Below are 24,143 nucleotides of genomic sequence, written 5' to 3' on the forward strand. Positions count from 1 at the left end.
ATTCAACTAATACTACAATAACAAATTCAATAAATACAATATCAACTAGCACATAACAAACCTTTATTTAATCTTTCTGCTTTGGTTTTAGTCGTTTTCCAAACATTCTTTGGCTTTCTTGGTTGCCATCACTTTCGTACTCATCTACGGCTTGATTGTCGGCATAATCGTCGTTTGCCTCAAAATCATCGGGATTTGCGCTATCTTTCTTGTGTCGTATAGAGGAGTTAACCTCAAAATTGGCAAACTCCTGCGTATCGGGCACGTATATCTCCAAGGGAGTTTTACTATTCGCGCTGTCCTGCTTGACGTTGCTTTTTCCGGCCGTTTGCAATGAGGCCAAAGTTTCGGCTGCTTGACGATTAGGTAAGCTGGTGTAATACACTGCCCCTTCGGAGGACTTGTCTTGTATGTCGGACTTTGATTCGACGCCGTTACCCAAATTTTCATCGTTTACATCAAAAATCTCCTGAATGAAGGGTTCGGTTTGTCCCTGCACCATTCCTCCTGGAAATGCGCCACTGTCTGCGTGTCTCTCGTAATTGTACATCTGCAACTGAGGGCTGGTGGTAAATGCTGTCTTCTGCATCTGATATTGGGGGTGTGGTTGCAAGACCTTAATCTGGGAATGGCCTAATAGCGCGTTGTATTCGTTCGCTGAAGGTTCGTGGGGTTGCTGCACCAGGGTTTGAGAGACTAAAGGTACGTCGTAGTGGTTGTATAATTGCTGCGGTTCTTGTTGTTTTTGAGTTAAATGGGCGTTTATTAACTGGTAAATTTCGTGTTGGGTTAATGCGATGTCAGTTTGTTGATCTTGGATATTGGTAGAATACGAAGGAGTTTCTGGGGCGCTTCCAAATGGTTGCTGTTTATAATTGTGTGCCTGTGCCGTTGAAAAATAGACTTGTTGGTCTCGGAAATTCTTGTGAGCATTTTTTAAGTGATCGTTTGGTTCCGTCACCTGATACGAATGGAGATTTGGTATAGTTGAGAGTTGCTGTCCTTGTTGAATGTAACTGTACGCCGGTCGTTGTTGTTCTTCAATAATTGCTGGCCGATCGGCTGGGCTTAAATTCGGAGCAGGTATTGTATGAATTGGTCCCTTTTCGCCTACTTGTTTGATTGGAAATGTGTGAGATGGTATCGTATTAGTTTGTATTTGATAATCGTATTCAGGAACGTTGTTAATTTGCTGTGAAAATTGGAAAGGTTTCTCTTTCTTGATTTTTACGGGTGCCGGCTGCGGAAGATGCAGCGGTTGGTGGTGAATTTGGTTTTGATTTTGCCATATGTTTCGCACTGGAATTTGAGAATTTAAAACTGAGTGACCCAAGAGAGCGGGAGCTTGTGGTTGTAAAAAATTGGGTGGAATGTGTTCTAAGGGAATGGGCCGCGGTGGTCTTGCTGTATTCCTTGATGGTCTGTTCTGTTCCCATTTTTTGAAGTAATGTGGAGGTGGAGGCTGTCTTGAGGGACGTGGTGGTCCTCTAGGTTTGTATCTGTAATCCATATTCGCACTGCCTACTTGTTCCAACCATATCGTTGCCAGAAATATTACAGATGATGCAAATAATTGTACCTGAAAAATAAAGAAGGGCACATTACTTAATGTGAACAATGTGGTGTGTTCAATCCTTAAACTGCCTAAGCTACATTAATTTGTAAAGTATGATTACTGATTTTAACATTTAAGTATCAGTTGCGTAAATTTTGAGCATATATTTTAAAATTTAAATGGGTACGTCTTGTACATTTTTGGATATTACGGACAATTTTATACCTGATACTTTGTTTACGATAATTTATACGAGATTGGCCAGAAAAATAATAATTAACCGACATGTTGACATTTAATTAAATGAAATTAAAGAAAATTGTATAATATTTTCATTCAACCGTTGCAAATTATTGTAGTCATTTGGAAAATATACAGGCTGTTTCACGCAAACCGTTACCTAAAAGTATTTAGACTTATTATTAATAATTTAAATCTGTAAATTTGCATACCAACATAGTTTTTCGTGATCGTGTCTTTTCCGGTTGAACCGCAAGTGAATAGCAAGTTTTTTATTTTAAATAGAACACCCTATATTTTAGTGCATTTTTGATATTTACATGACGTTACAAAGGTTTTCAAGTTATTCAAGATTTTTCAAAATTTTTGACGTTTGACTGTTTCTCCTTAGCGCTCCGTTGACTTGAATTTCAAAAAGTCTTCCAAAATCAATAATATTGACGTGATGCTACATGCGTATGATTTAAATTTTGATCGTCCTTCTATAAGGTGTTTTAAAATTAATGGTCAAGTGTAATAACTTCGAACCTTTTCTTTTTCAAATGGAACCTGCTTTAATTTTTGGACTTTCAAATTCTTAGGAGGCCTTGAATTATACGCATTATTGTATCATCCTTGGAAACATTACCTGGGAAAAGCTACTGGTTTCAACTTGACGGCGCGCCGGCTCATTCTGCCCATGACGCTTATATGTATTTGAACATTTTGGAAGACAGGTTAATTAGGCCTACAGATCCGCGCTATTGGTCTTTTAGATCTCCAGATATAACACCAATGGACTTTTATGTGTGAGGTCTTATAAAAAACAAAAAACACCAGGTGTTTCTCTTGAAGAACTGCAATTTAGGGTTAGAAGGGCTTTTGATGAAATGGAGTAGGAATTCTAGAGGCGACTATCAACGGAAAATCAGAGGATGCCATTATGGATTGAAAAAAACGGTAGTCACGTAAAACAATACCTCAATTGATGTTTGTTTTTTATTTTGTCGTTTGTTATCATGGCCTGCTTCTGTTTATGATTTATTAATAGTAATAGTAAATAGGGTTTTTCGGTCGGTACAAGCGGACGTGAAACGATTATGATCATATTTTCTTTTGCTAGAGCATAAAAAACTATGTTGGTATGCAAATTTGCAGATTTAAATTATTAATGGGAGTCTGAATACTTTTAGGTAATGGTTTGCGTGAAACAGCCTATATACCTACAGGGCCCTTCAAAATATACCTAGGTTCAGTCACTATGATCCTATTTGAAAACAAAAAAAACTGATGTAACGGTATAAAACTAAGGGGTAATTTAAAAATTATTTAAAATCTTTGTTACTGGATAAATTAGGCAAAATTGATTTTCGTAGTATGGTCGTTTTGGTGCATTCATGGCGGATCAGATTAAAAAATCTAATATGATTAATTAATTCCTCTTATAACTTACCGAAAACGACATATCAGGTTCAAAATTGTCTCTTATATGCCCTGATATTTCTTGGTAGTGGGTACATATACCGAACCAATTTTTAGGGGCGGGCGAATATTCTTGCGGTGGTAAAATTTTTTTGGGAGCGACTTTATTTGTGTCATTTCACTCCGAGGAGACCGTATTTCCCATATTTCTCCTTGGTCGGATAAACGGGGCGCTTATTGGTTTACTGGAGCGAGGGTGGCGAATATTTCCCCAAAGTAGTTAGATTCTAGGTACCTTTTTTGAGCCGTTAATACTCCGAAGGAGAGTTTTCGAATGCGATTTTTTCTGATTGATTTTTCGTGAGAGAAAGATTTGCGGTACATTTTTTGATGTGCATATTACTAAACTTAATATTTTGCAATAGTGACTTAATTTTCGGGTGTGAATTTCTTGGGGAGATGTTTTCGTGGCACATGAATATTTCAAAGACGTTCCTGACTGACTGTTTTGCCTAGTGTTACAAATGAAACTTCGGAATAGCCTTTCTGCCACAACTGATACCGAAAACTTTAAGCCAGTCTTAATGAAAATAAGTGAAATTTTTGCGTTGTTATTCTAAAATTAATGACCAGTAGAATCGGAAAATTTGGATACAAAAATGTCGATGATGGTCTCTATAAATTGTAAGGCTTTGATTATTTCAATTATATTGAACATGTGTGACGCGATAAGATTGCCACGTAGGCGGTTGACCCAACACCTTTTGTTAACGTTATCGCCTTTTGCAGCCCAGGTACCGAATTTATAACGCATCATTTATAATTTAAGTTAGTGCCGCGTCGGTTGTGTATGCGAATGTTAGTGTTTTAGTGAGGATTTTCTTGCCACTGAAGGGGTGAGTTTTGTAGTTTTGGATTAAGAAGTCTGTTTGCGAATGCTAGGGGTTAAATTGTCGGCTTTTAACAATATTATGACAGGTAAAAGTTTTGCAATATTTGTTTGGGTGGTCGTGTTGCTATCTACGTTTTTTCTAATTTGTCTTTTGTTTCAGAAATGCACCAAAAATGGAGCTAAGGTCAGTGTCTTTTGTTTTTTGTGCATGCACTTTGTAATTTAATGAGCGAAATCGCTTTTGAAATGAAAAATAATTTTGTTCTTGATTTTCCTACGACCGACGCGCGATGTTTATGTTGTAGGTACACAAAAGTTTATTTTACAAATTTCTGGAAATGTGTAGAGAATTTTTGAAATGTTTGCAATGAAATAAACCTTCGCTGCGTGAAAAAGTTTGATAAAAGCTCTCGAGTGTGAACCTTGTCACTTGCAGGGTTTCATATTTGACGCTTATGTCACTGGGGATCAAAGATGAGTGGCGGTCATGTCGCCTTTGGAAGTTCAAGTTACTTCCAAATTTGATAAATATACCTTCCCCATGAAATTTATTGCTGTAGAAAATGGTAAATGCGAATTCGCATTTACTATTTTCTACAACAATAAATTTCATGGGGAAGGTATATTTATCAAATTTGGAAGAAGTTTGAAACTCCATTTTGAGCTTACAAGATGGATCCCAATTTAGAGTTCAAGTTAATTACGATTTCCCATGCAAATAAAAATTCCAAAGGTGACTCGACAGCAACCCATTTTTGATCGCATAGTACTACGTATGCGTGGTGTTTAAACATGAATCTTGTTTGCATAACGTTTGAAGAAAGTATACCTGATATTTGAACTTGCACCTTGGTACTTACTTGAACTGTTTAAGTTTCACATGACGTTCAGTTTGAAGTTTTGGGCCTGGAAGTTTAAAGGTTGCCTATAAAATAAGGTTGACATTTTGTGTTTTGCAAATTTGAAGACTGGCATTTCCAACCTATAGAAACTTGCTTGAAACTCCAGTTTTAGGATCGAGAACGTTGGCGTTAAAACATTTAAGAAAGCCTGTGTCTAAATCCCGGAACTTAAACTGTGACAATTTTTTACAATTAGACTTTTACCATTGAATAAATTTTTATTCAATGCTTTTACGCTAGAATTTTGTGAATCTTGAGTCTTGAAGTTTCAAGGCTGAAGTTACAAGTGTGGCGTCTGATTCTTGTTAATAATTGCTTTAAATTTTACTACTTATTGGGAGACTTGACAATTGAACCTTACATTTACATTTTAATCCTTGAAAACTTAAATTTGACTTGACTTGTAACTTGGGGTCGAGTATTTTTTACTTGAAATTTAAAACACGAAACTTTCACTGATTACAGTTTGCAGGTTATCCATTACATAAATTTAACTGAAACAAAAATCTTCCCTTAAAGTTGAAAAATAAAATATTGAAATTTCGCCATTTGACGGTTGTGGAGTTGTTTGTAAATTAGATCTGCTTTAACCTCGCTTTTAACAGAACGGAGATGTATTAAAGAAATTCTTCTGTAGGTACACCCTTTATACCTTATTTTAAGGTTTTTTTTTTTGCTTAATGCATTTCGAACAAAGCCATTATAAATCACAATATCAGCAGTTTAATGGGGTTTCTATTTTTAAAAAAAGAAACAATTCTATTCAGAAAGTCGTACCTGTAAAACTGCAAATACAAAATCCGAAAAAAAGTGACTCAAGAAAGACGATTTAACTTTACTACATACTGATTATGGTTTAGTTATTCCCAACCATTTTTAATGAAGAGTGGGAATGTGTCTTCGGTATCTTCATCATCTCCTTCGTTTAGCAAGTACAGATTTTATTATAAAGGTATTTTTTGTCTTCGAAAACAATCTTTATGCTTTTGAGGAACTTATTTATTCAGTAGGATAGGACGTTTTGATGTAAGAGGTAGGTTATAGTTTAAATTTGCCAAAGTTGCGTATTGTGATGCTTAACAAAATGCAGTGTTGAAACTGAAAAAATTCCGACTACTTTCCGGATATCTCCGATCGGGAAAAAAAGCAATTGTGCAAAATCGTTTTTATTTTTTTATTATTTAAAAAGGTAGTTCAAAATAAAGGACACATTATTATGCCCATTTTTTTCCCTCTACTAGTTTTAAATTTCAAGTCTGACGTTTCGTCTTCGGTCATTGACCGTCATCAACTTTGTTTCTTCTTATGTAAGTCATTTTTACTTTTTTGTGTCATTTGATAAAGAATTTGTTTCTAATTTCAAAAATGTAAACGTCACTATCTTTTAATCAGAAATAACGCTATTAATTTGTAAAAACGCAAGAAATTATGTACATAAACTACTCAAGACAAAGTTTTCCAGGCAAAAAAGAAGATATTTTAACAATATTAAAAAAACTGCGATGTTTTCATTTTTGAAATTAGAAAAAAATTCTCTATCAAATGACACAAAAAGTAAAAATTAGTTCCATAAGAAAAAACAAAGTTGATGATGGTTAACCGGAGATGAAACGTCGGATTTAAAATTTAAAAAAATTATCAAAGTCCTCGTGTGAGATCGAAGGGACTTCAGCGCATTTTTGTGTGGCAGATCAGTATTCTATTAGCCCCTTTCGATTCAACCATCAATAACAGATCTTGTCGAAGGCTACTACATTCACTAACCGTTTCCCACTTTCCGCGTGCACCCGCAATTCTCTTTTAAAGTTAAAATCGGGTCGGGGGCTACCACATTCCCTTTGACGGTAGCCACTTCCGACGGCCCGTTCACCCGCAATTCGCTTCTATTGGCGACAGGAGAAAGAGAGACAGCGATTCGAGATTTACGAAACGTTAAACCGCGTGAGTTCGCAATGGAAGGTAAAAGGCGCCCGAAGTTGACTACTTCTCGAAGACGCGCTCGCGCGCCTCGCAAAACGTCGTTAATTTCGCCCCTAGGACAAAAAACAAAATTCCGTCACGCAGGAGTTGTGCGCGATTACAACATCTTTCCGACCACACCAATTTGAAAAGAATCGGACCAAAACTGTAGTAGAAAATAGGAAAAAACTGAAAAACTTTCACGTTAGTATACTACGCTCGAGGATGACGCCCAGATGTCGCCAACCCCACATCATGTAGCCATGTCCCTAAGGTTGACAAATTTCACGGCCTTGTAGATACACGTACACCCGTTGCCTTTCTACAAGAGTTCTTCTACGCGCCCACATTTGCAGCCAGCCAGCCAGCCAGCCAAAGTGAGATTAAAAGCTACTTTTTACAAATAAATTTGCAAAAAATGCGCTAACTAGCATCTTGTAGAGAGAAAAAAGTGGCCATAATAATGTTATTTATTTTGAAAAACATTTTTAAATAACTTCAGTAAAAAATAACGATTTTGCAAGTTTTTTCCGGATATCTCCGAAAGTACTCGGAAACTGCATTTTGTTAAGGATCAAAATATGCAACTTTGCCAAAATTAATCTACCTACCTGTCTCTTACAAGTCCCGAGATCCCAATGGTGACCCTCGAATTCGAATCAGTCTGATGTATGGATATATCTTTTTTTACTGTCATTTTCTCGCGAAACTGGATAACGGTTACGTTGCACCGCTTTCTTGGCATTTTCAGTTGAAGTGAGGTCACTCGTATCTACAATGTCCAATTTACCCCATTTGAAAAATGCTTTGGATTCATGGAAACAGATCTATTCAAGCATTCCCCCCATCCGAGAATTACAAAATAAATGGAATGAAATTGTAGTTGGTCGAATCATCCCTTAATTTTCCATCCGAAACTGACAAAGATAGATTTGATGCGTTACAGAACCCCTACTCCAGAGCTTGGCTTCATGCAATTCACACTTGTATACACCCTTTGTAGTAGCAGCCTTAGTAATAATTGATTTTTTATTACTTCACCAAACTAGATATAACAATCCATTAGGAACAACAGTAACATTGATAAAATTCCATTTAACCCTTATTTTAAAGATCTCTTTGGAGTTATGTTTTTTCTATTTATATTCACAATGTTTTCATCATTTAGACCATTATAAAAAGTCCAGATTTTATTTCACTAAACCTCAAATTCGTGACTTACCATTGGGATCTCCGTAGCGGTGAGAGATACAGTGCATGTTAAATGGGGGCAAAGTTGCTTCTTTGACTTCTTTGGCTAAAAAACGCATTTGTAATTTAAAAAAAAAATTTAAAAATGAACCAGATATCACCGAAAAAGTGAAAATGTCAAATTTCGTTTTCATTTTCCCTAGCTTAAACGGTCGGAAATTTACGGTTCCCGTTAGCACCTTCTAGGGGCACTTTTTTCGAAGAATTTGAATCTGTTATCAGAATTTCCATTGCACGCTAGATGTAGAAGTTACATGCTACTACTTACTTATTTTTTATGGGTGCCACAGTGGATTTGTACGGACTAAGATAGGACAAAAAAAGAAATTCATTTTAATTCATCGCCCTCATATCCTTGTTGATTAGGCAAGATCTAGTTACCGTGGTCAGATTCTGCGAAAGAAGTGCCCATATAAAAGTCCTAACCGGAACCGTCCATCTTCGACCGGTTAAGCTAGGGAATATTTCGGTGATCCCAGGTATTTTCAAAGATTTTTCCGAGGAAAAAATTTCAAAAGCATTTTTCTAGTTGCAAAAAAAGGTAACATTGCCTCCATTTAACATACACTGTATCTCTCACCGTTGCGGAGATTGAACCACCCTGTACACAGAAAAAAAGTCTTCCGAATAATTGAATAAAAATTTCTATGACATCACAGCTCTAAAAACTCCGATATAGAAAAACGTTTTTGACAGTTTTACATACCGGGTGAATATTTTAAAACCGAATATAGGGAATTAACCTGGGAAAAAGCTTTTTTTTGCAGATCGTTGTCCTTAGAGGGTTTATAATAACACCAATTGAATGAATTTTTTTTTCTCATCTAATGATATACGAATGAGTTCTTTTTCATGTGTATTTCTCATTATTTTATCAAAAATTGGGTAATAAATCCTAATACCAAAATCGGTGCTTATAATTCATTTTTCTCAATAATACATAATAACGGTACACCTACCATTGCTCTATGCATATTGACCGCTCTGTATATGTTTGCACTAGAGACCCGCTTTACTATGTAAAAACAGACCAATTTAATCGATCCACTACTCCAAATTCCCACAGTTCCATACAATCCTACTCAATTTCACCGAATTGTAGACCTTTTATTAACCTCCATACGGCGAAAAATAAATTCCGAATTTCGTCTAAGAGTGAAAAATCCCAAATGCAAATAGAGAATTTTACGATGGAGAGAGTGACCATGTCAGAAAGTGAAAATTCTAGAAATATTGACTGAGGCATGTCTCGTTATACCAACACTTTAAGCTACTTTGAGGATTCTTCCTCTTCATCCAGTGTTTTATTAATGCTATTTATGAAAGTAAAAAAACTTAAGGTTAAAAATTTTAGTTTTCAATCTGACTAATTACATACTAAAAGAAACTGTACATTAGAATCCGTAACATTTCCTTAAACAATCGTTTTCCTGGATGTGCACATTTTGTAACGTCTAGGTAATTAACCTGTTAACGATTTTAATACCAGACGTGAAACCCGCGCAAGGTTAATGATGCAGGATTCATTAACGAGCATCTTCTCTAACCTTCATCTTCATTTTTTCTCAATGAATGTGATTTGAAAATGTTTAATTAATTTCGTATGGAGTACGATTTAGAATTATTTGTCTCTTCTAAAAACTGACCTTAATTACCTACGTATTTTTACCTTAATTTCATCAATTTTATTTATCATCAAATTGATCTTGTAAGCGTGTTTAGGATCTGGGGGTAATTAGTGAATAAAGATTGGTGTCAAACGAGAAAGACGTACGTTTACTGAAAGTGTACTAATTGAATACTAGAAAATGTAAGAAAGTTTTGCACTTTTTGAATTTGCGACGATTAATTATAGTCAAACGATACCTACTTCATTACACAGAAGGTTAGGGTGGTTTTATGGCAGTGCGTCCAGCGAAACTGCACCCAAACACCAAGTTTATTTTTTTGTCATTCAGCACAAACTTTTCTTCTAGCAATCTTTAGAACATGTAGGAAGAGAAACAGCTGTAATTTGTCGTTTTGGACCACACAGACATCCCTTAATATGAGATATTTGATAGAGTATTGGTTCCCTCAGAAGTGTGGTCGAGTCGTCCTGGGATAAGGGGATATTTATCATAGTTTACTTAAATTAATTTACTTTATAGTACAGGAATGAACAGAAATAACATCTTGAAGTAAGTGAAACGACCCTCTATTTTAAGAGGTAAATAAAGTTTACTTAACTTACCTTCATGATGAATTTGGTTATTATCCTTAAGCAAATATCACTACCGCGGTCATCACCAAACCAAAGCACTTGCTGAAACTACAAGATGTTATACCACACAGTTAGTAAACTAAACAATTAGGTCACTATGCTAACTTATATATCCCTTCTACGTTGGCCATCTTATACCATCTCTAAAGCCCACATTATAAACAAAATATGTATCATTAAGGAATTTATGCCCCCCAGGTTTCGGTTGGTTATGCATAATTAACTAAGGACGTTCCTATATATAGATTTCCCATTGTTTTTGTCGCAATTTCCGCAAAAACGGTCACATTGCTCACATTCCCCAAGGGATGCTAAGGTAACTACAAAAGCGTTACTTACACAAGGTCCTAATTACGAAGATAAAATGAGGAAAAATTCCCGGATTTAAGAGTTGTTTACATCAAGTTTGCACCTAAAGGCGCTTGAAGTATCAGTATGTGGGTTTGTGGATCAGTGGACAGAAGTTGCTTTTAAGTAAACTGCATATATCTACTAGTTTTTTAGCTTTCGAATCTTTTATTTATAGATAACTGACATGACCATTTACCTTCTAATCGGCTACACGGTAAAAAATTAATTATAATTTCGCTCATTATTTAAAAGTGAAAAGTGTTTTCCTTTATAAGGTGATCAGGTTATGGTAAGGAGCGGCGTTATAAAATGAAAAAAGTGGAAATAAGTTATTGTTTTATTACTGTACATAAAAAATTTATAAACTATTCAATTGCCGAAAAGGAGAAAGTTGTGTAAATGAAAAACGATTTATTTTCGGAGGTGGTTTCCAGCGCATTGCGCTACTACTTCGGGTTCCTCGCACGTTAGGGTTGTTTCGTCGAAAAGCGTGCCGTCTCCGCATCCGATGAGACGTGGAAATCCGTTGACGCAGGTGATGTAACGATGGCAGTCGCCGGGAACGGAAAATCGCGGGTATGGCCAGAAACGAGCTGCGGCGGTATGGGATGGCACCTTAGTTGGGCATTTAAATCCGACAACGGCTATAAGCAAACGTTTCAATTTTTTCGGTTGATTGACTCAACGACACCTTACCTTCGGGGTTGCATTTTTCGATGAGTAAATCGGGCCAGTTGCATCCGTGAATTTTATCATCGTAGACTAGACCAGGTTCGCATTGGTGTGGTAAGGGCTCGCCATGGACGCATTTGATATAATGGACGGAACACTCTGGTGTGTCTGGATACAAACCAAATTGGTACTCGCAGCCGGGGGTGCTGATTGGAGTTACTGTTACATAAAACATGTCAGTGTGATTATCATTGCGTATGTACTTACAATCTGCTTTGCGTTCTCCACACTGGGCCGCCCAGTTGTAGTTACAGTGATTGTGTATCGAACCTTTTCCATCGAAAAGCAAACCGTTTTCGCACTGCTCAACCGTTAGGGTTCCATTAGTGCATAAGAAGAACAAATTACACGATTCTGGATGCGGATAAGCGTGCACTCCTTCTGGATTTGGACAAGCGGGTGCGTCTTGAACGAGTACACCCCCTTGTGCTAGAAAGTGAAAAGAATTAAATTTCAAATTCTTTTGCATTCGGCATTATTATTGCGATGAAAACAAAAATGAAATCTATACAAGTGAACCAGATCACGAAAAGGGATAAAAATCTAAAGAAACAACTTTCATGAACTAAATATGTTCAATTACCAGTTGCAACGTAGAGAGTTGACATACAACTTCAACATCGTGTACAAAGAAATCTACAACTACTACTTTTATGCCCATTCACAAATAGGCGTGTAATAACATAGCATTACCTACTTAGCAATTTTGGTTATAGACAAAATTATACAAATTTGTCAAACTCACCAAAAACAAGGGCTGCGAATACCACGGTTACACTTAGGAAGCCTTTCATGCTGAAATATCCTTGATGACTGACCGTAGAACGTTTACAACACTTTCTAGCTGCTACTGCTTCGCACGCCGCCGTCTGTTGGGTACATACCCTTCACTAATTCTATTCAATATTTATAATCAGTGATATACGTACTATGAACCCACACTGCCAATTAACAGGGATCTGTTGTAAAAGCCAAGATAATATGCGGTAATTTCGATGTTAACAATATAAATTCGAAAAGAAATTGAGAGAAAGTTAATGATGTAAAACAACAAAACTGATTTTTTTAAATACTTATTGGTGACATTCGCGATTTCTCCACCAAAAACGGCATTTGACCGGTTTACTTGATAAAGTTCATTAAAACTGGATTACCTTCAGCATTGTTTAAAATTTTCAACAATATTTAACACAGTCGTACAATTTTTTATAAAAGCAATAACCCATTTGAATTTTAGCTTTCACTGCTCTGATTATAGGTAACAGATTATGTAAGCAATACATTCCCTAAATAATCAAAGAACTTTATTTTTCAAATACAATTAATCTAACACACATATTAAGTAATTAGAAAACGTTGTGTAACGTGTAATTAAACCTTTCTTCCTTCGTAGTATTTTTCACTGCAATGAAAACGTCTTTTGACTTTGTTATTAAAAAGAATGCGTACATACCATCCGGGTACATTGTCAGGGTCATCACAGGTGAAAGTATCTTCATTGTAAACGGTACCGACCGAGCAAGATCCTTTTTGTGGTTGAATGCCATTCCTACAGATGTAAAACTTTTGACAGTCGTCGGGATGTGCAAACGTCGGGTGAGGTAATGGTCTTCCATTTGGGCCTGGTACGGGACCATCGGGACAAATAAATCCATCATCAAGAACGTCTAGAATTACGCGAAAATAATTAAAATTCGTGTCTCGTATTACCTAGCAACATCTGCATACTAATTCATTACGTGTGCAAGAATTTTTTATTTTCAAAAGGTTTTTTGTTAGACACGCTTTACTGTTAATTATTAAGGTGCGGTGTCTTCATAGATAAATGCTACTCAATAAACAATCAAATTTGTCTTTTGCTTTGTAAATCAATACCCGCTTATTTTAATTGATTTTTACAGTTATGCATACCTATATTACATAATAATTAATTGGGTTGTCCCTAACACGAACTATCGCTACTTCTTAGGAAGCCTTGAATAAGTTGCGATCTGGTTTTTAATTTAATTGAGTTGTTTTATGATATTGAATATTTTTCACTGGTCATGTCTATATTTTAAGCCCAGCACTTAGTACACGTATGTAACCCGAGGAAACCGTTGAACCTTGCCACCCAAATAGTAATATGATTGTCCAAATAGTCGACCAAAAAAATTGATTTCTGGTATATGACATAGGATTGCTTGTCGAATGTACCTATATAGAACTAACACCAAATCAAATAGTTTCAAATTAGGGACACAGTTTTCTTTTATATCTAGGTGTTTTATAGATACTTTAAAGCCCATTTACATCCGAGCGACCGTGTCATCTTCCAAGATTTTTTATAACACTGAAGCATAGTTAATCTGAATTCGTCTTTTGTTAATATTTTATCATGAGAGAAAAATATTTCTCAAAATTGGTGTAGGTAGTAACCATGGTAATAGAATCAACAACATTAGGTACGAAAAATTAAGCAGCGTATTTTAAGTAGTGTATAAAGGACGTTGCCATTGACGACAAATTTTGTAAGAAACATTGAAGTTTATAGATAACTTAAGAAACGAGGAGTTTAAATGAATCTTAGAAACGGTTTAAAATGTCAGTGTTATAATAGCTATTTATATATCAAGTACATAAACTGGGTCTTTATGGACGAGGCTTTTGCCGTAGTTATTTAAGAAAATCCGTAGGAATGTAAAAATTTGTACAGTTTTTCCCCCATCTTCTCTTTTCGCACAGAAGTCCTCGAGGTCCAAAACTTGAGAAAATCTTTGTTAATCATCCCTGAATAACATCCCCAAGTTTCATTAATTTCCGAGCTTTTTCTATCAATAAACTACGTGTTGACTGGAGTAATTCTTTTGCTTTGGCAAACGCTTCATTAGCAATCTACAGGGTGATATAATTTCACGGTTTTTTTTTTATATCTCCGACAAACACAATTTCAAATACAAACTGTCGGTATCTACTAACAAAAACAAGAGATACAAATAAATTCAGGGTCTACTGGACCATTTCGCAACTACAGAAATTTGATTTTAATTTTTTTTCTCGATAACCGTCGCAGATAGAAAAGAGTTACAAGGGTTCAAAAGTTTCTTACTAAACCAGAAAATGAGTTCCTTATTATACAATCTACCATGGGTACATCGAAAAATAGTTCAGGAATAGAAAATGGAACATTACCCTTGAAAATATCACCCTGTAGATTCTTATTACCATTGACACGACCAATGATTTAAGTCAGGGCCTATAGCAGGCTCTGTGTAAGCCCTTAAACATAACTTATATTCCAAATTTGAGCTAAATATCTCAAAAACTGGAGGAGATATAAGGAAATGCAGTAATCGTGAAATTATAACGCCTTGTTTTAATTTTCTCTCTAGCTCAAACGGTCGGAAATGGATGGTTCTCGTTAGCACGTTTTATCTGTTATAAGAATTTTCATAAAACGCTAGATGTAGAAGCACTGTATATAAGATGTATGTATATACTATATACAATGGTAGAAGCTACAGGCTACCTGGCAACTACTTTCTTATTTCGCCGTATTGGATTTTTTCGGAATGAGATAGAGACCAAAAAAAGAAAGATAATGACGTGTCACACTGTATACTTTTACATATAATTAAAGCCCAAAGGGTTGGTAAGCGTAATGGCTATTATTGACCGCATGACAACGTGAAAACCGTTTCCCAATATTCCCCTGGATAATAAAGGTTTGCATTTTCGGGGTCTGGAAATTAAAAGACTCTACACAGGGCGGTTCAAATTCGTGGTTCACTATTGGGATCTCCGTAACGGTGAGAGATACAGTGTAGGTTAATGCGGACGAAGTTGTCCCTTTTGGTGACCAAAAAAACGCATTTGAAATTTTGAAAAAATCTTTGAAAGTCACCGAAAAACTGCAAATGTCAAATTTCTTTTTCGTTTTCTCTACCTCAAACGGTCAGAAATGGTCTCGTTAACACCTTCTGAAAATAATCGGAGAATCTTCCATAACACGTTAGATGTATACAGGGTGTCAATTTTAAAATTTGCAGTCGGCCATATTTTCCAAACTAAAGAAGATATTGAAAATCGCGCAAAACCGTTTCGGGGGTTTCGAGGGGGAATCAGAATGACGTTATGAGTGACAACCCCTCACCATCCCTTAACCCTCCAGCCTCCCCTCTTCAAAAATCCTAAATGGCAACCCCATCGTTGGAAAGCTACTGAAAAATGCTTTCCAGTGGTACCAATAAAGTCAATATTCATTAAGACAATTTAACAACAATTTTATAATTAATATAATTATTAAGCCATGCCTATGTTCAAGATTTGGTCGCTAAATTCGAAGAAACGAGATCTGTTATCAATAAAAAAGAAATCAACCAACTTAATGAAGTAGCTCAGGTTGAAGTCATTATTAAATTTTTGTTAAATTGTCTCGATGAATATTGACTTTATTGGTACCACTGGAAAGCATTTTTCAGTAGCTTTCCAACGATGTGCCACAAGTATGGGGTTGCCATTTAGGATTTTTGAAGAGGGGCGTTGGGGGGTGGGGGGTTATCACTCATAACGTCATTCTGGTTCCCCATCGATACCCCCGAAACGGTTTTGCGCGATATTCAATATCTTCTTTAGTTTGGAAAATATGGCCGATTGCAAGTTTTAAAATTGACACTCCGTATGTTATAGGGTAGGTACCTACTACTTTCTTGTTTCTTATGGGCGCCATATTGGATTTTTACGAAATGAGATAGAAGAAAAAAAGAAAAATAATGATGTGTCACACTCTATTATTGAAATTTGCGAGAAAAATTTCAAAATGAAGCGATGCATTCAAATGAATTTCTTTTTTTGCCCTCTGTCCTTTGTCTTATTCCGTAAAAATCCAATGTGGCGTACATAAGAAATAAGCCTGTATCTTTTACATCTAGCGTGCTCTGCTCTGGAAACTCAGACTATCCGAAAAAAAGTGCCCATAGAAGATGCTAACGGGAACCGTCCATTTCCGACCGTTAAAGCTAGGGAAAATGAAAATTGGACATTTTCAGTTTTTCGACGATATCATCTTATCTATAGTTATTTTCAAGGATGTTTTAAAAAGTTTAAATGCGTGGTTTAGTCACATAAAGGGTCAATCTTGGCCCCATTTATCTTACACTGCATCTCTCAATGGTGAGCCACGAATTTCAACCACCCTGTACATACCAAATTTCGTGACATTTTTACTATTTTTGTTGTCCGGCAATAATTGCAAAATTGAATTTGTATTCGTCATTCTCACGTTGAGAAACAACCAGATACCAAATTTTATCATCACAATTGGTTACGGACCCCCTTTTACAGGGGTACAAACATCATTAATAGTTGAATTGTTAAGTGAATGCCGATTCCTATTGTAAATACACGTAGATGCGTGTTCAATCTGGAGGTACGGATCTTTACCTACTTTCATTATTGTCTCAAATGTAGGAAAATTTCACTTGCAATTAATAGATAGGTAAAGTGAATTTAATTTCTGTTCAATTTAGAGGATTATTTAGATATTCACATCAGAAAGTACTATCATCTTAAAGTTTAGTAATTTGTCTACAGTAGAAAGTAAGCGCCTTTACCGATATACTGCGCAATAATATTTTACTATCTATTTCTTTTCATCATACAATATGCGAGGCAATATGCTGGCATAATAAAAATAGTACCTATAGCCTATTATACGAGGCGACATTTTTACCACTCGCACATTATAAGGGAGGTATTGCATTGGGGTAAAAAATAACCTCTCGCTTTTTTTAGGGAAATACACTAATTGAACCACCAGGGATCCGAATCAAACAAAATCTCGATGATGTCGGTCCGTCTGTACCCTCATTTCCGACTAAACCGATTGGAACCAAATTTGGTACATTTAGACATAAAAGGGCAAAATCGCGAATGCGCTGGTGGTATCTGTGCTACCCCCACCAAATTTTTATATAATCTTCCTGAATATGACAGATATTTACTTTTTCACATATGTAGGTACCGAGGTAGGTACTTATTCTACTGTTTTGCAATAAAAAGATACCTTTAAAAAATCTTTTGTAGCTATTGAAAATATGTAGTCACTAACAGCATCTTTTTGGATATCTTCATAAGAAAATCCTTAACCTCGTAAGTGTTTTTTAGCTTGGGGTAAAATAGTTGCAGAGTGCTATAGTTCGGGACTATAGGGCAAATTCCTGGAACTTTTCCCACACTCATCTATAACTTGTGGAAGTTAAATTAAGTTGTCATGTAGCCAAATCGTGGATAATTTTTAGTTTTATACTCCTTATAGTCTTCTTCTGCTTCCGTGTTTTTCAACATTAAAACCACTACGAAAATGTGTACGCCACTTGTTCGTGAGACATAAATGCTGTTTGAGGGTTAAAATTATTGCGTTTCGCCATTGTTTTCACGATTTACATAAAAATGTTACCTGATACATGCTTGGCTAATTGATTTGTGATTTTCAAACGCTTTAAGGTGGCGTTTACATTGAAAAAGTGGAAATTTGTTTCCACAATAACTTCCTTCTGGGTATAAATTTTTGATTGAAATAACATTCATTCAAATATATAGTGTTCCGACATTTGCATGAAACAAAAATTATTTAGCTAATTCCTGTATTTTCGCCGGTATTTAGCAAATAAGTTGTTAAGAAACTCTCATGTAAAATCGAGTGTAAAATATACATCTTTCATTTTTATCACACACTAATAATAGTTTGTTATCAAATTTAACTTCATTTATAAGCTTAAACCTTTAGCAACCATCGGTCGTTAACAGAAGTTCATTTTTTTTACTTCGAAACAAAGTTATTGAGGAAATCGCAAGGCAACTTTTGCACTTTTTGTAAACGCCACCTTAAATTAGTTAGTTAAAAGCACCCCAAAAGTTGTACTTTTTCGCACATAAGCTTTATCCACAATATCTGGGAAATCTTTCTTGGTTGTGAATATACAGAAAAATAGTTTTTTTGGATGATTGGTAGGTATTAATACTATTGGCCTTAGGGGTTGGATGTACGCCATGTACCCAGTTCACTTGACAGCGCTATTATAATAAATTGTATCCAAGATACTAAGTAATTGATTTTTAGTTGGAATATAGACCCTAAAAAATTGAGACAAAAAATTTTAATTCCTCGTGGAGGCCAACGCCAAGAAATAACGTTCACCACTTGCAATTAATGAACGCAAAGTTGGTGATCTAAATTCCGCGCCTGCATTTACAAATAGTGGTAACTCAGCCATGAAGTGAATAGGATATTCCACATACCTAATTATGTAGCTAATCACTCATGATAACGGTTTTGCTAGACAGGCAGACACCCATAATTATGCATCAAACGATAAAATATATGTACTCAGGCTTTAGTGATGTGATTTGCATCGTGACTTTTTAGTCCGAATGGAGGTAGACGTATAACTGTGAAGTGTACGACATTATTGGTTTCGAGCACTTTGTGTACCTATAGTGAATCGGTGATTACCTTTTATGGAAAAATATTCGATCATAACCATGATATTTGTAACGTTTGAGAATCATGAACATTTGTAATTATAATCTTAAGCCGGGCTCAGACGACTGGTGTACTTGGCGAATACACAATTATTTGCGTACTTGGGAAGTATACGAGCTTGGCGAGTTGCGATGGCAAGCAGGACACTCACACGACGTGTATATTGTACAAGTACGCGAGGGCGAATATTTGGGGCGAACATTTGTAACACTTTATCCTTTTCCAGGCATCATTAACTGCATTTCGATTTTTATGGTCTTTGTGTTTAGCCATCCAAATGACCGGCTCATTTTCATAAAAAACAAGAAATTCCAACCAATCTCATTTGTCCACTCCATTTCAATAAAAAAAAGAAAAAAAACAAAAAAAAACGTCTGTACGCTTCCGTCTTTAACTGAAAACTAAATTAATAATCGCACTAAAGGCAAATTATTTGTGCATTCCGTTTGAGCGCCTCTACAAGTATAGATAAGTATGTACTTGGCAAGTGTGCGAATAATCGTGATCCCTTTGACTCGGACCAATTTTACCGACAAGAAATGGAAAACTAACGAGTGACAATTAATTGTACAAGTAACCCACTCACACGACATGCCAAGTATACGAAAGTAACGATTATTCGCCAAGTACACGAGTCGTCTGAGCCCGGCTTTATTCGAGAGTGGTGCAAGGAATTTATTTCAAAGGAGAAACCATTTAGTTCAACGTCTAATCTTCGACATCCACCACATAGTTTGGATTAACCACCGTGTGACTTCTCTGCACATATGCATTAGGCTACACGTAAAGTTTACATATAAACGTGCAGTATTTGTGCAATAATAATTGTTTATTATAATTAATCGCCCCAGGTTCGAACACCCGATCTCCCGACTGTAGCCCAACGCTCTACCACGAAGCTACACAGTCGGTCCAAATGTTTTCGTGTATTTTTGATTACTGGCATCAGAATCACACAACGATGAGCATACGATGTCGACACTTGTTTTAGAAGATTTTCCCACGAAATTTTATTCTTTGTCACATTCTCAAAATTGAAGATGATAATCTTGAACTTCCCTTTTATATACTGTAGCGAAGAATCTACGAGTGCGTTTTTAAATTTTTGAGGTGTTCAGAAAATGTTTCAATTTAGATGGTATGGATCTATTGATATTAGTTGAAAGTAGCTACCCTTCGCTACACAAAAATGTTTGCAAAGTAAATTTGTAAAGGGAATTCAAGTGATAATAATCCCAAAGTACAGAATCCTAGAGTTCTGTCCTAAAATATATGCTAACGTTAGAAGTACAGCCAGTCTTTGGAGATACCTATCACAATATAGCTAAATCTCATATTGCCCAAGAGGATCCTCCAATTTTTACCAACATTACCAATTAGACTCGCATTAGAAAGTTTACGTGCGACAGATATTAACGATCATTTTAGTTTAGTTATTTAATCGACAAAAATTGGATTTAGATTACTTTTATACCGGAAACTTTTCAGTAATCCATAAATAATGCATTCGAATTAATAATGATTGCGACATTTCTAAAAAATTATCACTCCACTAAACTTTCTAACAAAATTAAAGTGATTTATTAATAATTAAACCAATCATTAGGTACTATAGTCGTATTTGCGTATTTGAAGTAGGGTATCATTTGAGATTTTACATTTAATCCAAATCGAGCGCATATAATAATCATGTACTTACTGTAATGGTTCTCTCTCGAACGCCTAATTGCAAAATACCACCTGAATGTGTAGAGAAATATCTATTGCGATTTCCCTTTCTTTGTAAATCACTAACTGTTGCGATTGAAAAGAGCTTTGCTTACCCTTCATGAAACCGCTAACAAATTGACCATTAAGCTAAGTTAACATTATCGAGTACATCAACTTGATTTTTCAAGCAAACTGGGCAAACTCAACAAGAAGCCATTTGGCAATGTTCTATATAAATGATTTTATGAATATTTCTTACATAGTGATGAAATTATCGGACTTTTTTAAACGAAAAATCGTATGGAAAGTGGTACTTTTTTTCACGATTTTTACTATGCGTTTCCATGAAGTTTAGTCCTGTCTATGAACAATAGCATCCATTTTTGAGTGACAGTAAATCGCGAATGTCAATATAGTTATTTGTACAACTAGTGTTGATAGTGATACTTTTTTCATGAATTTGCAGTTTGATTAATGAGGGCGATGCCCGAGTTAATCAAGCAAATTCATGGAAAAAAGACACTATATCAACACGTGTTGTACACGAAATTTTTTTGCATAGTGATCCATAATAACCCACAATTGAATAATTTGATTGACATTCGCGATTTACTGTCACTCAAAAGTGGATGCTATTGTTCATAGACAGGACTAAACTCCATGGAAACGCATAGTAAAAATCGTGAAAAAAGTACCACTTTCCATACGATTTTTAGTTAAAAAAAAAGTCCGATAATTTCATCACTATGTAAAAAATTACTATTAATGCGTTAACTCATTTTTTTTGGTTTTCGATATACTGTGTGACAACAATGGAAGAACTGCTCTCACTCGCCTGTTGATGTTGATGAAGTTTTTTTTTCAATTTCGATCATGATGGATATATATATTTTTTTTTCAAATAAATGGTTCTTTGTAGTGCATTAATATTATTATTGATGGATAAAGAAGTAGTGTGTTTTTCTTACTGGCATCGGCATGAGGAAGTTTTGTATCTTTAAGTTTTAAGAATTTTGCAACAAATTAATTTTTTTGTTTTAGATTACCTGCAGTCATGAATGTAGCATTCGAGGATGACCTACCACAAGTTGAGAATGTGATTATAAATGATGTTCCTACCTATATAACAACTACACACAAGTTTATGGGAGTAAATAGCTTTATCTTTAAAGTATTTCAAACTAATATCCGTAGTATTCATAGTAACTTTGATCAGCTGGAAGTACTGCTCGATACTCTTAATTCAAAATATGACATAATAATATTGACTGAAACATGGTCGGGTGGAAGTGGAGAGTATGCGAATCTAGATGACTACTGCTGTTATTCTAACGGAAGTAACCAGAATAAAGCGGACGGGGTCCTTGTTTACATAAAAAGTAGTTTAGTTCACGAAACAAAATTGATAAACATTGAAGGATTTATTTTTATGAGAACTCGGGTTGTTGTAGCTGGGCAAAACTTTTATATAACATCATTATATAGATCTCCAGCCTACTATCTTGATAAATTCCTTGATATTTTTGAAAGTTACATAACTCGTTACTGCAAAAATCCATTTGAACTGGTAGCGGGTGATTTTAACCTGGATACTTTAATTAACACGAGTTCTCACAAGGATAGATACGTAAATACATTAAGTGAACATGGGTTTATTAACTGCATTACAAAACCCACAAGAGTGTCAAAGTTTAGTGAAACATGTATTGACCATTTTAACTTAAAATTTGATTTTAATCGTATCAAGATCTTGCCTATTACTACCACTTTTAAAATTTCAGATCATTTTTGTTTATCGCTGTACTTAAAATTTACTGCAACTTCTACAAAAACTAGTCAAACAGAACATGTCACACTTCACAAAATTATAGATCACAACAAAGTTAAGGCGTCTTTAGTAACTCATGATTGGGATTGTATAAACCATTTAAATTTAGACGATAGTTTTAAATATTTCTTGGATACCTTAAATAATTACATTAAGAATTTCACTAAGCGCAAAAAAACAACTTAAAAAGAAAAAGGAGTGGGTGACTAATGAAATTATTAGTTTGATGATAGACAGAGATCGTGCCTTTAAAAGCTATCTAAAAGATAAAAGCAATACCAATCGTCATGATGTATATAAAACATTACGGAACAATGTAAACAATCTAATTAAAAAAGCTAAAGAATCTTATTATACGAAGAAATTTTCAAAAAGTAGTTCTGCGAAGTCCTTATGGGAAATTACAAAGGAAGCTATAAATCTAGATAAAAGTAAAACCAATTATCACATGATAAAGGACGAAAATGGGAAAACGGTAACCGACGAAATAGTTATGGCTGAAATGTTTAATGACTACTTCATTAAGGTCCCGAAATTGTTAGCTGACAAGTTACAAAAATATGACTATCATAATCATAACATCACTCCAAATAAAAGTTCTATGTTTTTCCTACCAATTACTGCAAATGATGTTATGTCTTCAATCAATAAACTCAAAAAAAGTACTTCTTCCGGCATAGATAACATAACATCACTGATGTTAAAAAATGTAATAACAGAAATAGCTCAACCTCTAACTGTACTGTTTAACCGTTGCATTCTTGATGGTTACTTCCCTACAATTCTAAAAACCGCAATAGTTAAACCTCTATTTAAAGGTGGTGATCCTTGTAATATTAGTAATTTTCGTTCGATTTCTTTAACGTCCTGTATATGAGTATATCGAAGGTATTTGAAAATATATTAAAACTTCAACTTGAATCATTCCTTCATCGTCACGAGGTATATTCTGACAATCAATATGGTTTTAGGACGGGAAGAGGAGTGGATGGCGCACTTGCAAAGTTACTCTCTAATATTTATACGGCTGTGGACTCTTCACAACCCTCAATAGCTGTTTTTTTGGATCTTGCAAAGGCGTTCGACACGGTTTCACACTCCATCCTATTTGAAAAGTTGGAATTATACGGGATTCGTGGAGTGTGTTTGTCGTTACTGAAATGTTTTGTTGCGGATAGAGAGCAAGTGGTTGTAATCAATGGTACCCTAAGTAGTCCCAAACAAGTGGTAAGTGGAGTTCCCCAAGGTTCCATCCTAGGTCCCGTTCTGTTCTTATTATACATAAACGACATAATTAATTTACGTTTTGAACGAGCTACTATAGTCTCTTATGCGGACGACACTGTACTGTACGTGGTGGGAGATACTTGGGAACAAGTCAAACAATCCACATCGTGTTACTTGTCTGTACTCGTACGTTATCTAAACCAAAACTTGCTGTCTCTCAACTACACCAAAACTCTGTATATTCCCTTTCACTCTTACAAATTTCAAACAATAGATGATGACATAAAAATCCATGAATCAGATTGCTCTC

General features: G+C 35.4%; 3 protein-coding genes and 1 long non-coding RNA gene across 5 annotated transcripts in view; 1 reads left to right on the plus strand and 3 right to left on the minus strand.

Moving 5' to 3' along the window:
* Positions 1-36: 36 nt before the first annotated feature.
* LOC116166792 lies at positions 37-10,525 on the minus strand. Its single transcript, XM_031481931.1, has 2 exons — positions 10,434-10,525; positions 37-1,579 (listed from the first exon to the last, which is right to left on the minus strand). The coding sequence occupies exons 1-2, from the start codon at positions 10,437-10,439 to the stop codon at positions 68-70; spliced, it is 1,518 nt and encodes a 505-aa protein (XP_031337791.1). The 5' UTR covers positions 10,440-10,525; the 3' UTR covers positions 37-67.
* LOC116166801 overlaps positions 4,038-24,143 on the plus strand; it is a 73,140-nt gene continuing 53,034 nt past the window's right edge. Inside the window, exons 1-2 of one of the 2 annotated variants that reach the window (XR_004144403.1) lie at positions 4,038-4,092; positions 4,249-4,272. This is a non-coding gene — a long non-coding RNA (uncharacterized LOC116166801). The remainder of the gene's footprint in view (positions 4,093-4,248; positions 4,273-24,143) is intronic. The other variant, XR_004144405.1, reaches the window with a different exon arrangement.
* On the minus strand, positions 11,134-12,430 carry LOC116166797 (protein obstructor-E-like). The gene is made up of 4 exons (XM_031481935.1): positions 12,292-12,430; positions 11,754-11,975; positions 11,511-11,705; positions 11,134-11,458 (listed from the first exon to the last, which is right to left on the minus strand). Exons 1-4 carry the CDS (start codon positions 12,338-12,340, stop codon positions 11,226-11,228), a joined length of 699 nt encoding a protein of 232 aa, XP_031337795.1. The 5' UTR covers positions 12,341-12,430; the 3' UTR covers positions 11,134-11,225.
* Positions 12,834-24,143, minus strand: part of LOC116166798 (protein obstructor-E-like) — a 35,027-nt gene continuing 23,717 nt past the window's right edge. The window contains exons 4-5 of the mRNA XM_031481936.1: positions 13,000-13,213; positions 12,834-12,948 (exon numbers count right to left, since the gene is read on the minus strand). Coding sequence (XP_031337796.1) covers positions 12,918-12,948; positions 13,000-13,213 — 245 coding nt within the window. The 3' untranslated portion in view covers positions 12,834-12,917. The remainder of the gene's footprint in view (positions 12,949-12,999; positions 13,214-24,143) is intronic.

Source organism: Photinus pyralis, unplaced genomic scaffold (genome assembly GCF_008802855.1).
Source record: "Photinus pyralis isolate 1611_PpyrPB1 unplaced genomic scaffold, Ppyr1.3 Ppyr1.4_LG3b, whole genome shotgun sequence".
In the NCBI taxonomy this organism is placed as follows: Eukaryota; Metazoa; Arthropoda; class Insecta; order Coleoptera; family Lampyridae; genus Photinus; species Photinus pyralis.

Coding starts and splice junctions, on each gene's coding strand:
- LOC116166797 (XM_031481935.1), bottom strand. CDS start 12,340: ATGAAAGGCTTCCTAAGTGTAACCGTGGTATTCGCAGCCCTTGTTTTT. Junction 11,976..12,291: donor ATTCGCAGCCCTTGTTTTTG/GTGAGTTTGACA, acceptor TTCACTTTCTAG/CACAAGGGGGTGTACTCGTT. Junction 11,706..11,753: donor TGGAGAACGCAAAGCAGATT/GTAAGTACATAC, acceptor TTTATGTAACAG/TAACTCCAATCAGCACCCCC.